This window comes from Scyliorhinus canicula, chromosome 11 (assembly GCF_902713615.1).
Source record: "Scyliorhinus canicula chromosome 11, sScyCan1.1, whole genome shotgun sequence".
Taxonomy (NCBI): Eukaryota; Metazoa; Chordata; class Chondrichthyes; order Carcharhiniformes; family Scyliorhinidae; genus Scyliorhinus; species Scyliorhinus canicula.
In genome coordinates this window covers 103,317,201-103,332,807 of record NC_052156.1, presented here as the reverse complement: position 1 = coordinate 103,332,807, position 15,607 = coordinate 103,317,201, and the positions used below count along the sequence as shown (strand labels likewise).

Sequence of the window (15,607 nt, the reverse complement as noted above, 5' to 3'; positions counted from 1 at the left end):
ATGGTATGATGTTGGAACAATGGCACTGTTTTGTGTCACAGAGAACTAGTGACAGCCAACTTCCAATTGCTCAACAGAATCTCAACAATGCAGAAGGAGGCCATTTGGCCCATCGAGTCTGCACCGAATGAGCACTCTACCCATTTACGCTCCACCATCAACCCGCCCTATCCCCATAACCCTGAACCTGGACATTAAGGGGCAATTTAGCATGGCCAATCCATCTAACCTGCACATCTTTGGATTGTGGGAGGAAACTGGAGCACCCTGTCGAAACCCACGCAGGCAGGGAGAGAATGTAAAAACTCCACATAGACAGAGACCAGGATTGAACCTGGGACCCTTGCGCTGTGAGGCAGCAGTGCTAACCACTGTGCCATCCTCTTGATTCCCTTACATCTTGTAAGACAGAATCAGGCAGAAGGATAAAACACAGAGCTAGGATGCAAGTTAATTAGAGACCGAGCACGTAGGGAATGGAGAGAAAGCACAATCACACAAAGGCAAGAGAAAGTAAATGACGAAACATGGTAACAAGGATATGTATTAATCAGAGCACACAGAGTGAGAGTGAAACCAGGGATGTTATGGAGAGGGCAGGAAGAGGAGAGAGAGTTGATGGAGGACAAGTGAATAAATAGCTAAAAGAACATATGGATTTATTATAAATACAGACATAAAGGTAAATATACAATGGTAAGAGTTCTATAAATTACTGATTAAGCTTTAGTTGGTGAATCACAGGCAATTCTTGGCATCACACTACAGGAAAGACGAAGTTTACTAGAATGTTATCAAATGAGGGATTTCAAATATGAGGAAATGTTTCAGAAGCTAAGTCTGTTCTCCTCAGAAGGTAAAGTTGAGCGGTGACCCACATTAAGGTTTTCCATATGATGAGAGGATTTGATGGAGTAGAAAAACTGATGGTTGGGTCAATAACTAGATTTCACAGATATAAATCATTGGCAAAATATTCAGACAGGCGATAAGGAGAAACGTATCCAATTAGAGCACTCTCAGGATCTGAAGACTCTACGTGAAAAATTGATGGAAGCTGATTCTAAAGGAAGTTGGAGAAGCAGTTGAATATCAGAAACCTTCAGGGTTACAGCTAAAAGATATGTGGCCAAGTATCAATATTATTTCAAACAGCCAGAAATCCAGAACAGATATAAGTAGGCTTTGTGGCCTATCCAATGACATCCTATAATAGATATGTACAAACAAGGAGGGGGGGGGGAAGCAGGTAAATTAGAGCTACACAAAGCATACAAAGACAATTGTGCACTTCAGTCAGACAACACATAGATTCGAGAAAGAATAATCAAGATGTGACCACTCAATGGCTCTGGATAAACTCCGTAATTAAATCTTTGATACTCAGAATATGAGTCAAACATCAGGCAGACATTTTCTCGTACATCATTCTCAAAGGCATTTATGATGACGAACAACTTTCTGATCTACAAGTACCAACTACATAATAGTCAAAAGGAAAATGTGGCCATTTTATCATAAGAATTGAAATATACAGTAACACAAAGTATCTACTTCCAGGTGCCAATAAAAGTTCATGAACATAGAACATCAATTGCACTCAGGTAGCAATCCAAAAACATAAACGAACATCACAGGAACTTACACAGCAGCCAAAACTATTCATCGTAGCAACAACTGTGGAAAAAGAAAGTAAGATTAACAAATGTTGATGTTTCACAGGTTTGCAGGTTTAAAAAAAGCTTAGTATTTACAAGTGTGGTTGATTTTTGCAACGTAAGCAGTGATTGGAATACTAACCAACTGCAAATTAAGTTGAAAAACAGTTTCCCTACAGAAATAAAATATTGCCAACCAAGATTTTACATTGAAACTTTAAATCTTAGAAATTACATATCATAATATCATGGAATCCCTACAGTACAGAAGGAGGCCATTCAACCCAACACGCCTGCACCGACCCTCCGAAAGAGAACCCTATCCAGGCCCACTCCCCCGCAATCCCATCTAAATTTCTGGACACTAAAGAGGCAATTTCGCTTGGCCAATCCACTCAAGGGCAGCACGGTAGCATGGTGGTTAGCATAAATGCTTCACAGCTCCAGGGTCCCAGGTTCGATTCCCGGCTGGGTCACTGTCTGTGTGGAGTCTGCACGTCCTCCCCGTGTGTGCGTGGGTTTCCTCCGGGTGCTCCGGTTTCCTCCCACAGTCCAAAGATGGGCGGGTTAGGTGGATTGGCCATTCTAAATTGCCCTTAGTGTCCTAAAAAATAAGGTTAATGGGGGTTGTTGGGTTACTGGTATAGGTATACGTGGGCTTGAGTAGGGTGATCATTGCTCGGCACAACATCGAGGGCCGAAGGGCCTGTTCTGTGCTGTACTGTTCTAATTCTAATTCAAGTATACAGATTTCTGCTGCATACAAAGCACACAGAGTAAATTATTATTCAATATTTAATTATTGGCTGTTCAGGGAACTGTTACCTCAAAGCAATATTCACTGTTACCTCAAAGCAATATTCATGATATTGTGGATAAACGTGAATGAGAAGGCAACGAGTAAAAACCAGGTGTTTCCCCACAAAGAGGTAGCTTTAATCAAAAAAGTGAGTTATCAAGAGCACTCTCAATCACTTCCTAGCAACCAGTTAAAATATGATACTGTCGCTGATACTTTTCTCAAGTGTAAGTTAAAAATTTAACAGACTGACAGCTTACATATTATTGTTTATGCAAAATTTAAATTTATACACCCAAATCTAGCTCATTTTCCTGAAGCTGTATCTTCTACACAATTTTATTAACTACCTTTATTAAACAAATTTCAAACCAAAAGATTAGGGTCATAATAGAAAATATGTAAATACTACAAATGAAATGAGAATCTATGTTGGAATTGTGCAATAGGTCTGTTAAGATTTAATATTCTGATGAACAGTAACTCTCAGTAACTGACTGACTAATTGTGCATTTCCAATATTTTCTAGTTTATTTAAAGTTAGTGTCGGCATATTAATCATTGACCAAGTCTCATCTAGATGACTGAGGAAATTAAAGCTAAAAAGAAGCTTTAAAGAAATAGCTGTTTCCTTTATAAAAAAGAACAGTGATAATCTAGTTGAAATTTAACATTATGAAGAGAATTGACAAAATCGATTCATAATAGTTGCTGAAAAAACAGGGAACACAAATTAAACATTCTGAATTAACAGCAGGAAGAGAAGAATCTGGAACTACTATACCTAAAGAGCAGCAAGAGTTCTGAAAAGTTACCAGTCATTCAAGCAGAAAAGCATGAACAGGTTCAAAAGCCAATTTGGAGAGAAATTATTCAGGGACATTGTGAGAAAGTAGGCAAATGGATTTTTATCAATTGCATTCCTAGAAAGCCGCATTGGAATATTTAATTCTTAAATTGACAAGAAAACTTCTTCCTGACCACGAACAAAAAGTTGATCTGCTGTTTTGTCACCTTTACGCTAATGTCAAAGGATTTTTGTTGAAATTCTTGGGATTATTTGGCTCTTGTTGCTTCCCCTGGAAATGTTGGCTCCTTCCAGACTATGGTGTATTTTGGGTTCCATGGGTGCTGATCACTTTCTTTCACCATACCCAGGTGATCATTCTTCACATATGGCCAACTACAAGACAAACAAGGCCAATCCTGTCCATGCCGGAGTTATTGGATAGAAATCAGAAGGTGCAACTCCAACTAATTTGCTATTTCATTTCCAAGAAGTCCAAAACTAACCTGTTGTAGTCCTTCCACTGACCAGCTGGATCAGCGGGTAATCAAAGAACAGAAACAAAAAAAATGAAACCTTCCCAGTCTTCCTGGCATAGTTTACTATCTTAACCGTTCAAGCTATTAGAGAAATACTAAAAGAATGTCATGCTTAATCAGCAGATAAGCAAAACACAAAGAATTAATCATTACCATCCTTGTCAGCAGCACTACTCAGTCTATAATGCATATTCAAAACAACAACTTTTTAGATGAGCCTTTTTTTGTAATTCAAGATCCTCAATTCAACTCTTTATTCGTTCAAATCTGTTTTGGGGCTTTCAGTGAGATGAGATTAAGGATTGTCCTTTCAGAGCAGATACAGCTCTAAAGAATGGGTTTCAGTGTCATCTCCAAACAGGCGTTAAACCTAGTGGTTACAGCAAAAGGAAGGAAGCATCTGAAGTTTGAGGGTTAATAGCTGGACAATTACAAGTGCCAAAGACACATCTGCTCCCTGAAAAATTAAAGCAATTAGTACTTTAGTGCAGCCACTGAAAAATCACAAGAATTCCCGAGCAATACCCATAGTTTTTAAAGAGTTTCAAAATACAAACCAGATACCACACACACAAAAGGAACAATGTAATTCAAAGCTAAATAAATCAAGACTTTGAGTTACAAAATTCTGGCTATAGAAACCCCCGTTATTTAGTGCTATTTGCAATTTAGTGCCATTGCAATATATCTAATAATTTTTACAATTCAATTTTCTTTAAAATACTAATCTCAACAATTGTACCGATATTGATAATGGCACATCAATAAACTTCTCCGATCGCACTGCAGTCTTGTAAGTGGTAAAGTTATTAAAGAAACCCCTTATTTTGCATCAATTACTCCAAGAAAACTTTTATATCCCGAACCTCTGAACAGGGAAAAAAGGGCAAAGTTATTTTCCTTACATAATCCAGTCACAGTCATTTTCCTTGCATAATCCAGTCAAAAAATGTAAACTGGATACGAGAATGTACGTGACACTGACACAAAAGGATTATGTGCAGCTGATGTTGGTTGGAATTTACTGCGCTACTTGCCGAAGCCTCCGAAAGGCAAGCTTGGACAGAGCCGATGTCCTCAAAAGGAGAAAGGCGACAGATGGGAAGTGGTGTGGTTAATGGGAAGATGCAAATCAATCATCCGTTACACCTCCTTGCATCCTTTATCCCAGAGGAAATATCTGCAGGTCAAAGTCGAGCTTTGGAGAACCCGGTCATCAAAGTGATCGAACAAACCGTCAACATTACAAGCTTGCAACAGAAAAAAAAGAGAAAAAAAAACCTTTAATGTATATTGTCAAAGACAATCAACATTTCTAATGGATTGAAATATTTGTTGGGGGGGGGGGGGGGGGGGGGGAGAGAGGAGGAAGAGTTTCCTTGACCAAGAGATTTTCTGTCACTTTCGAGATAACTCTCAGCATGAAAAACAACAATCTAGTCAATGGGATTAGGCTCGATGTGTGTGTGTGTGTGTGTGTGGAGGGGGTGGAGGAGCTCACAGGAAACCTGACCCAGCAGCTTCTGGACATAAAGACAATCAGGGAGCCGGGATCAGTGAAGCCCCTGAAATCACGGCACCTTCACTCCCGACTGAGGGAAGCAGCGACTCGACGGCTGTGGACACGGAGTCCGGAGCCCCCGATCGAAAACCGGACCGGCGGAAAGTTGGCGGAACGAACTCACCTGCGCTCATACTGTGTGAGGGGAGGTCCCCGTGCGCTCTTCTAGCGCTCCATCTCCGGCTCTACGGTCTTCTTTCGAACAAACACTTTATGACGACAAGAGTTTAGGGGAGCGGGGATTGCTGGCGGACTGTATAGTAATAAAGTTTATAGGTCACGTGGAGGTGTTTTTCCCCCACCCGAGGTGAAGGAGCTGCCTCCTACTCTCCACCTCCGCCTGGCTCGAGCCTCTGCTCGTTCTTGCGCACGGGCACACACGTACGCGCGCCCCCTACAGATCAACCGCTAAGGGCGCGCGCGCGGTCCTCTTGACGACACAGCCCCAGCGCGCACGCTCCCCTCCTGACGTCACCGTCCCAGTGCGCAAAAGCCGAAAGCAGCACATTGCGTTTGGGTCTCTTCCCACCCCCCCCCTTCCTGTGTCATCGCTTTGAAGCTTCACGGGATATCTGTAGTTCTTTCTGGCTCCCTCTCCGCTCGGTTCCCGGGCCTCAGCCGGTCAGGTGGACTACAATTCCCACAGTCCCAGCGCGGTTCCCTACCGGCGCCGTCTCCATTCATTTCAATGGCGGATGGTGAAGAGTTTGATGAGGAGCTAGTGCTGGAAGTAAGTGTTACCACTCTGTCAGGAATAATCTGCATGGAGAGAGATTACAGTGGGATCTGTGTGTCTTGGCACGTGAATCACAAAACGTTAGTCTGCAAGTACAGCAAGTAATTAGGAAGACTTGTTATATTCCATATAAAAGTAGAGCAGTTTTGCCACAGTTGTACAAGGTTTACATCTGTTTACAGTTTTGGTCTCTTAAGAAAATATATAATTGCATTAGAAGCAGCTAAGCGAAGGTCACTGAGCTGATTCCTGGGATGAAGGAATTATTTTATGAGCAAAGGTTCGACATGCTGTGTCTAGATCCATTGGAATTTTGAACGGTTAACTTATTGAGACGTATAATTTTCTTGACAAAGTGGGTGCTGAGAGGCTGTTTCTTCTCATGGGTAATTTAAACTAAGGGAGTTTAGTATTACTGGAATAAGAGGGCTTCCAGTAACACACAAGGCCACATTTCTCTTAGAGGGTTGTGAGTCTGTGGAACACTCTTTCCCCAAAACATGGTAGAGGCAGGGTTACTGAATAGCTTTTAAGATAGAGGTAGATATATTCTTGACTAACAAGGGAATCAAAGTGGTTAAGGGTCAGCAGTATAGTGGAATTGAGGCCGCAATCAGTTCAGCCATGATCTTATCAAATGGTGAATCAGGCATGAGGGAGCAAATGGCCTACTGCTCCTTATTCATATGTATCTTGCTTTATTTTGCCTTTGCTTTATTGTCCAAATGATAGCTGTTAATTCAAATTCTTGGGCTGCTGTACAATATCCTAACTTCCCAAAATAATAGCTTTGATTCATCCAATCTGTCAACTTGTTTAGTCTGATGGTTATTTCATTTACTTATAAACTGTGTCACAATGTATGAACATATTACTTCAACTGATAATGTGAGGAGTTCAGTTACTATACACTGTCATTCTATTCATGAGTTTTGCTGAACTCTTGTAAGCCAAACATAACTCACTCATGATATTAAAAACAGATTTTATGTCCATTTTAATGCTCATAATTTGTTAGCTTTTGTTTTCAAAAATCAATGCAAAATATTAGTGCTGCCAACGTCTAGAAAGCTAGTAAAAATTAATCTGTAACTTCAGCTTCTGAAGTTTAAAATGGAAGTTTCACGGACATCACTAATGTGGTCCCAAAGGGAGAAATTTCTCTCTGTTCTTCAAGAGAGCTCGCATGGACATAATGGGCCAAATGGACTCCTCTGTGCTGTACCCTTTATTTGAAACATAGCCACACAAAGAGATTTTAGGACAAACGCAAAAACTTGACTAAGAGGTAGATTTTAACAAGCATCTTAAAGGAAAAGAGAGTGATGGAGAGCTTTGCAGAGGGAATTCCTGAGTTTAGATCCTAGGCAGCAAAAGGCATGGCTGCCACTGATAGAGCATTTAAATTCGCAATATGCTAGAGACCAGAATTGGAGGAACTCCCAAGGTCTCACAGGTTTGGAGGAAGTTACGAGATGGGAGGTTGATCCTATCTTGGGATTTGAAGACCAGGATTAGAATTTTAGGACTTCCGGTTGCGGCTATGACTAGCTAAGCCGCACATTTGGAAGCTCCTGCGACAAAGGTGTTTTCGGGCCAATTGGAGGGCCCCAACGGTGCTGAAAAGACGAATCCCGGTGGGGGAAGGTCCCCTGAGGAGAACTAGACCGATTTTATGGTCGGTACTCGGAGTGGAGCGGCAAGAAAAGTGGCAGCAGCTCCCCAAAAAAAGCGGGGGAAGAAAATCAAAATGGCGGCCGGCAGCGCACCGGAGGGATGGAGGAAATGGGCGGAGGAGCAGCAGGCCGCTCTCCTCCGTTATTTCACGGAGCTGAAAGTGGAGCTCTTGGAGTCCATGAACGCGACGACCGCCAGGTTGGTGGGAGCCCAGGCGACCCAAGAGGCGTCGATCAGAGAGCTGCAGCAGGAGATGACCGCGAGGGAGGAGGAGGCCACGGTCCTCGAGGCAAAGGTGGAGGGGCACGAGGCACTCCACCTGAAGTGGCAGAGCCGTTTCGAGGAGCTGGACACTCGGATGAGGAGAAAAAATTTGAGGATCCTGGGCCTAGAAGAAGGCCTGGAGGGGTCGGATCTCCCGGGATATGTTGCGGAGATGCTGAGCTCCCTGATGGGGGAAGGGGCCGGTCCTGCGCCCCTGGAGCTGGAAGAGGCATACCGGGTCATGGCCAGGAGGCCTAGGGCAAACGAGCCCCCGAGGGCGGTGCTGGTGCGGTTCCAGCGGCTATGTGATCGGGAGAAAGTCCTGGGGTGGGCAAAAAGGGAGAAAAGCAGTAAGTGGCAGAACTCGACGGTAAGGGTGTACCAGGACTGGAGTGCGGAGGTGGCAAAGCGGCGGGCCCGGTTCAACCGGACGAAGGCGGTGCTACACGCGAAGAGGATCAAATTTGGAATGCTGCAGCCGGCGCGCTTGTGGGTCACCTACAAGGACCAGCATCATTATTTTGAGTCCCCAGAGGAGGCCTGGACCTTTGTACAAGAAGAAAAGCTGGACATGAACTAAAACCTGGGAGCACCGGCGGTCGTAGCCGCCTGGGTACTCTTGATTGAGCAAGTGGCCCTTATCTTTTCAGGCCAGGTCGGAGCTGGGTAACAGTTTCTTGGATTGTTTGGCTTTTCTTGATCGTTTGACTTTTTGAATATCTTGAAGGTTTCGAGTTGTTTGGTGTTTCTGTATATTTGAACTGTTGAAATTTCTATTGCGGGTCGTTTTCTTCTTATGGTGTGTTTCTTCCCGTTTCCAACTTCCCTTAGTCATTTACCCTTTTTACCCCTTTTTCTTCGGGTATTGGGTCCCTTTTTTTTTTTTGTTTTTTTGTTTTTTTTTTCTTCCTTCTCTGGTTATGGTTATCTGTGGTTATTTATACTGTTTGATGGAGGGTGATGGTTAAGCACATTGTTAGTTGATAGCTATTTAATTATTTTGCTATTTAAGTATGTAGTTAAGTATTTATGTATTTATTTGCCATTGGGTATTTATATTGTTAAGTTGGGAAGACGGGACGGGGGGGAGTGGGTTGATCATGCGGGTTTATCTCTGGGGTTTTAAGGGGAGCCTTCACGGGCGTGGATGGGGATGGGGGGGAGTGGAAGATGGCGGGGCGGGGTGTGGCCGGGCGAAAGCGCGGGCTTTCCTCTGTTTTTCTCGCGCGCGGAATGGAGGAGGGGGGAGGGGAGAAGAGTGGGGCGTGGCCAGTAATGGCGGCCTTTCCCGCGCTGGAGCGGGGTCAGAGTGGAATGGCGGGGGGGGAGGCCCCCCCCCCCCCCCCCCCCCCCCCCTAGAACCGGGAGGAGTCGGAGTGTGGCAGGAGCAGCCGGGTCAGCGGAGATCAGCTGACTCTCGGGAGTACGATGTTGGGCACATCGCGGCTAGGAGGGGTCCTAGCCGGGGGGGGGGGGAGGGAGGGTTAGGGGGAGATACCGGGTTGCTGCTGGAAAGACCAGGGACGAGAAGGGGAGAGCTGGGGGGGGGGCCATCGCTATGGGAAACGGGTCAGAAAGGGAGGGATGACCCGGGGCGAGCAAGGGACAGAACATGGCTAATCGACAGGGAGCAGGGACGGGTCGCCCAGCGATCCGATTGATTACGTGGAATGTAAGGGGGCTGAATGGGCCGGTTAAAAGATCAATGGTCTTCTCGCACCTGAAGGGACTGAAGGCTGATGTAGCGATGTTGCAGGAGACTCACTTGAGGGTAGCAGATCAGGTCCGCCTGAGAAGGGGGTGGGTGGGACAGGTGTTCCACTCAGGCTTGGATGTCAAGAACCAGGGGGTGGCGATTCTGGTGGGAAAGAGGGTGTCGTTCGTGGCGGCAGAAGTGGTGGCAGACAAGGAGGGCAGGTATGTGATGGTGAGGGGTAGGTTGCAGGGAGAGAATGTGGTGCTGGTGAATGTGTATGCCCCGAATTGGGACGACGCGGGCTTTATGAGGCGCCTGCTGGGCCTCATCCCGGGACTGGAGGCGGGGGGCCTGATCATGGGAGGGGACTTTAATACGGTGTTGGACCCTGGGCTGGATAGATCGAGTTCCAGGACGAATAGGAGGCCGGCAGCGGCAGAGGTGTTAAGGGGGTTTATGGAGCAGATGGGAGGGGTAGACCCATGGAGATTTGGTAGGCCTAGGGCGAGGGAGTATTCTTTTTTCTCCCACGTCCACAGAATGTACTCCAGGATAGACTTTTTCGTATTGAACAGGGGGCTGATACCGAGAGTGCAGGACACGGAGTACTCGGCCATTGCGATATCGGACCATGCACCACATTGGGTGGACGTGGAATTGGGGGAGGCGCGGGATCAGCGCCCGTTGTGGCGCCTGGATGTGGGGCTGTTGGCGGACGAAGAGGTGTGCAGAAGGGTTAGAACGGGCATTGAGAACTATCTGGGTACGAACGACACGGGTGAGGTGCAGGTGGGGACGGTCTGGGAGGCCCTGAAAGCAGTGATTAGAGGAGAGCTGATCTCCATAAGGGCACACAGAGAGAGGAAGGAGAGGCAGGAAAGGGAGAGGCTGGTGGGGGAGCTCCTAGAAGTAGATAGGAAATATGCGGTGGCACCAGAGGAGGGGCTATTGAGGGAGCGGCGCAGTTTACAGGCCAGGTTCGACCTACTGACCACTAGGAAGGCGGAGACGCAGTGGAGAAGGGCGCAGGGTGCGGCGTATGAGTACGGGGAAAAGGCGAGCAGGATGCTGGCACACCAGCTTCGTAAGCGAGATGCAGCCAGAGAGATTGGGGGAGTGAGAGAGAGGGGTGGGGACGTAGTGCAGAAGGGGCAAGAGGTGAATAGGGTCTTCAGGGACTTCTACAGGGAATTGTATAGGTCTGAACCGCCGAAGAGGAGAGGGGGAATGGAGAACTTTCTCGACAAATTGAGGTTCCCAAAGGTACAGTAGGAGCTGGTAGAAGGGTTGGGGGCGCCGATAGAGCTGCAGGAGCTAATTAAAGGGATAGGCCAGATGCAGGCGGGGAAGGCGCCGGGGCCGGATGGGTTCCCGGTGGAGTTTTACAGGAAATTTGTGGACCTGGTGGGCCCAGTGCTGGTGAGAGCCTTTAATGAGGCGCGCGAGGGGGGGGGTTCTGCCCCCAACAATGTCGCAGGCCCTGATCTCCTTGATTTTGAAGCGGGACAAGGACCCGGTCCAGTGCGGGTCCTACAGGCCTATCTCCCTCTTAAATGTAGATGCCAAGCTGTTAGCAAAGGTCCTGGCAACCAGGATAGAGGATTGTGTGCCAGGGGTAATCCATGAAGACCAGACGGGGTTCGTGAAGGGACGCCAACTTAACACAAATGTCCGGAGATTGTTAAACGTGATCATGATGCCGGCAGTGGAGGGGGAGGCGGAGATAGTGGTAGCGCTAGACGCGGAGAAGGCATTCGATAGGGTGGAGTGGGAATACCTGTGGGAGACGTTGGAAAGGTTTGGGGAGGGATTTATCAAGTGGGTAAAACTGCTCTATTCGGCCCCGATGGCGAGTGTGGTAACAAACGGGAGGAGGTCAGAATATTTTGGGCTCCATCGAGGTACTAGGCAGGGATGTCCCCTATCCCCCTTACTCTTTGCATTAGCGATTGAACCGTTAGCGATGGCACTGAGGGACTCGGGGGTGGAGGGGACTGACAAGGGGAGGGGAGGAGCATCGGGTCTCGCTCTATGCGGATGACCTGTTGCTGTATGTGGCAGACCCGGAGGGGGGAATGCCGGAGGTTATGGAAATACTAGCGGAGTTCGGGGATTTTTCGGGATATAAATTAAATCTGGGGAAAAGTGAGGTCTTTGTAATACACTCGGGAGACCAGGGGGAGGGAATTGGGAGGCTCCCCTTCAAAAGAGCAGTAAAAAGTTTCAGGTACTTGGGGGTGCAGGTGGCAAAGAACTGGGGGACCCTCCACAAGCTGAACTTTTCTAGGCTGGTGGAACAGATGGAGGAGGAGTTTAAGAGGTGGGACATGGTGCCGCTGTCGCTGGCAGGGAGGGTGCAGTCAGTTAAAATGACGGTCCTCCCGAGGTTCTTGTTTTTGTTCCAGTGTCTGCCCATCTTCCTCCCTAGGGCCTTTTTCAAGAAGGTAACGAGTAGTATCATGGGGTACGTGTGGGCACATGGCACCCCTAGAGTTAGAAGGGTCTTTTTGGAGCGGAGTAGGGATAGTGGAGGGCTGGCGTTACCCAATCTTTCAGGATATTACTGGGCGGCAAATGCATCGATGGTACGAAAGTGGATGATGGAAGGGGAGGGGGCAGCTTGGAAGCGTATGGAGAGGGCGTCCTGTGGCAACATAAGCTTAGGGGCACTGGTAACAGCACCATGGCCGCTCCCTCCCACGAGGTATACCACGAGCCCGGTGGTGGCGGCCACCCTCAAGATCTGGGGGCAGTGGAGGCGACACAGGGGGGAAGTGGGGGGTTTGATAAGGGCACCACTAAGAGGGAACCACAGATTTGCACCGGGAAATACAGGAGGGGGATTTCTGAGCTGGCAGAGGGTGGGCATTAGGCAACTGAAGGACTTGTTTATAGGGGGGAGGTTTGCGAGCTTGGGAGAGCTGGAGGAGAAATTCGGGCTCCCCCCGGGGAACACGTTCAGGTACCTCCAAGTGAAGGCATTTGCTAGACGACAGGTAGAGGGGTTTCCCGTGCTTCCCGACAGGGGGGCGAGTGATAGGGTGCTATCAGGGGTCTGGGTCAGGGAGGGGAAGATCTCGGACATTTATAAGATTATGCAGGAGGTGGAGGAGGTACCAGTAGAGGAGTTGAAAGACAAGTGGGAGGTAGAGCTGGGGGAACAGATAGAGGATGGGACATGGGCAGACGCCCTAGAGAGGGTCAACTCGTCGTCGTCATGTGCGAGACTGAGTCTCATTCAATTTAAGGTACTGCATAGAGCCCACATGACGGGGACAAGGATGAGTCGGTTTTTCGGGGGTGAAGACAGGTGTGTCAGATGTTCGGGAAGCCCTGCGAATCATGCACACATGTTTTGGGCATGTCCGGCACTGGAGGAGTTCTGGAAGGGGGTGGCAGGGACGGTCTCGAGAGTGGTGGGGTCCAGGGTCAAGCCAGGATGGGGACTTGCGATCTTCGGGGTTGGGGTGGAGCCGGGGGTACAGGAGGCGAGGGAGGCTGGAATATTAGCCTTTGCGTCCTTGGTGGCTCGGAGGAGGATCTTGATTCAGTGGAGGGACGCAAGGCCTCCAAGTGTTAACACCTGGTTAAACGACATGGCAAACTTCATCCAATTGGAAAGAATCAAATTCGCCCTGAGAGGGTCGGTGCAGGGGTTTTTCAGGCGATGGCAACCCTTCCTGGACCTCTTAGATCAGAGATAGAAACTGAGGTCGTGACAGCAGCAACCCGGGAGGGGAGGGGAGGGCGGGAGGGAGGGGGGGGGGGGGGGGGGAGGGTGTGGGGGAGGGGGGGGGGGGGGGAGGGGGGATAACAACGAAGGAAACACGGTATCGGTGGTGTCACGGGCAAGGCCTGCCCGAGGACACTGCCAGAAACGACAAGGTGGTCTGGCGGCCGGTTCGTAGGCGGGGGGGGGAGGCGGGGGGGGGCGCGCGGGTAGGGGGGGGGGGGGATTCTTGTTAAGTAGGGGGGTTTGACTTTGTTTTGATATAATTCAAATGTAGGGGGGGTTAAAATGTTTGTACTCTGAAAAATTTCTTCAATAAAAAGTATTTAAAAAAAAGGATTAGAATTTTAAAATCATGGCATTGCTGGAACGGGTGCTAATGCAGGTCAGCAAATAAAGTGGTGATGAGTGAATGGGACTTGGTGAGAGTTAGGGCAAAGCTTTTTGCACGAGCTGAAGTTGATGGGGGTCTGGACAGGATAGCACTGAAATGGTCAAATCCTGAGGAAAGAAGGGCATGGATGAGTTTTTCAGCAGAAGATGGGTGGAGTTAGGGGCATTAGACCATTAACAGATGTGTAAGCAGGCAGTCTTGGTGACAGAATGGGTGTGTGGTTGGAAACTTATTATGGGGGCAAATAATGTAAATTGAGATGATCAAAACATAACGTCAAACTATTTTAGTAGCAATATGCATTTATAGCAACTGTGAATTGTAGCCACCTGGGGTGGCCACGTCCCGATTCCAAAATGGATGCTCGCAAAGAGTGCAGGGAAAATTGGACAGCACTAGGGAAAAAGAAGCAGGTGCAAGGTTTCCTGTGTATTAAGATTTGCAGAACCCAGACAGAACTGAAACCAATAGCCATCTACATACTAATAAGCTATCTCCGGAGACAAAAAGGAAACATTGAAACAATCAAGACCAGGACAGACTCCCCGGCGCCAGTGGGAGCTAAAACAAAGGCAGGCCAACGGCCACATAGGGCCCTCCCAACGATCAGGGAACAACTCCGGTATTGGAGAAAATCAATACGAACGATTGGGACATGGTCCAATTAATTGGGACCAAGTCCGGGGTCCGCCCAGAAGGGCGCGAAACCCCTGGGGGCTATAAAATAGAGTCCCCAAAGTCAGGTCGCTCTCTTGGAAGCTCGTGGAAGATCTCTTCACCTTCACCTTGGCTTTTGGCTCTCAGTGACGAGAGGCCGCCAAGCATCAACCAAGTAAGTCTAAGGTCAACGCACGCTACAAGATAGGCGCTCCTAGCTACTATTCGGTACTAGTTCGAAGCCAGCAGTGTCAGAACCGGACAACAGCTATTTTTCCTCTGACTGAGTGGGCCACTCGAAGCTAAGTATAGGCTTTTAGTAGTAGTTGTAGTTTAGCGAGTAGAGTTTATGCATGAGTAATAATTGACTGTGTGTACAATAAATGTGTATTGATTTCAAACTTACTAACTGGTGTATCGAGTCATTGATCAGTACTTCGCTTTGAACCCTGTGGTGGTATCAGAAAGATACCTGCCGACTCTTGAGCAAAGGTAATTAAAACAGCAAATTAAGGGAAAGCATAACGAGCAACAGAATGCCTGCACTATTAAATGTTGCTAAAGTGTGTGTTTGAATAGCATGGTATTATGAAACAAAAATACTTGGGAGTCTCATGATGTACAGTTTTGATAAGTTTTGATTTCACTGTTTGTGTTATGACTTCATGCTGAAGCATGCATTTTGTTAATTGCAACTTGTGCTCTGACATAGATACAATGTGTATGCATCTCAAGTAATGTGTTTGGGTTAAAAAAATATTTTTTAATGAGTTCGCTGGTGTGGTAAAGGAACATGTTGCAATTCAGCCATTTAACAACACTTCAATTGTGAATCTCAACACTGTCCGTTGGATTATTTATTTATTTCATGTAATCTATTGAGACAGTAACTATTTGACATGGAGGGAAGGACAACATTCTGTTTTATTGTTATAACAAAATAGTGTCCAGCCACATAATGACAATAACAGTTTCACAGAACTGGACCTTTTCTGCCAACAGTTTTAGACTAGTGGGAGCAGGAGTGCAGTGGTAATGTTACTGGATTAGTAATCCAGAGGCCTGGACTAATTCAGCGGAGGCAAGAGTTTAAATCCATCACAGCTGCT

At 47.2% G+C, this 15,607-nt stretch overlaps 2 protein-coding genes across 6 annotated transcripts in view; one reads left to right on the top strand and one right to left on the bottom strand.

Moving 5' to 3' along the window:
- Nucleotides 1-5,719, bottom strand: part of fgd6 (FYVE, RhoGEF and PH domain containing 6) — a 243,997-nt gene extending 238,278 nt beyond the window's left edge. For 3 of the 5 annotated variants that reach the window (XM_038810924.1, XM_038810928.1, XM_038810927.1), the window contains exon 1: nucleotides 5,469-5,719. In XM_038810924.1, the coding sequence (XP_038666852.1) occupies nucleotides 5,469-5,478 (10 nt within the window). In that variant the 5' untranslated portion in view covers nucleotides 5,479-5,719. Of the gene's footprint in view, nucleotides 1-1,645; nucleotides 1,678-4,688; nucleotides 4,835-5,468 lie in introns of those variants that run through there. The other 2 variants (XM_038810925.1, XM_038810926.1) reach the window with 2 other exon arrangements.
- Nucleotides 5,720-5,902: 183 nt separating this feature from the next.
- Nucleotides 5,903-15,607, top strand: part of vezt (vezatin, adherens junctions transmembrane protein) — a 120,361-nt gene continuing 110,656 nt past the window's right edge. The window contains exon 1 of the mRNA XM_038810923.1: nucleotides 5,903-6,074. Within this exon, the coding sequence (XP_038666851.1) occupies nucleotides 6,033-6,074 (42 nt within the window). The 5' untranslated portion in view covers nucleotides 5,903-6,032. The remainder of the gene's footprint in view (nucleotides 6,075-15,607) is intronic.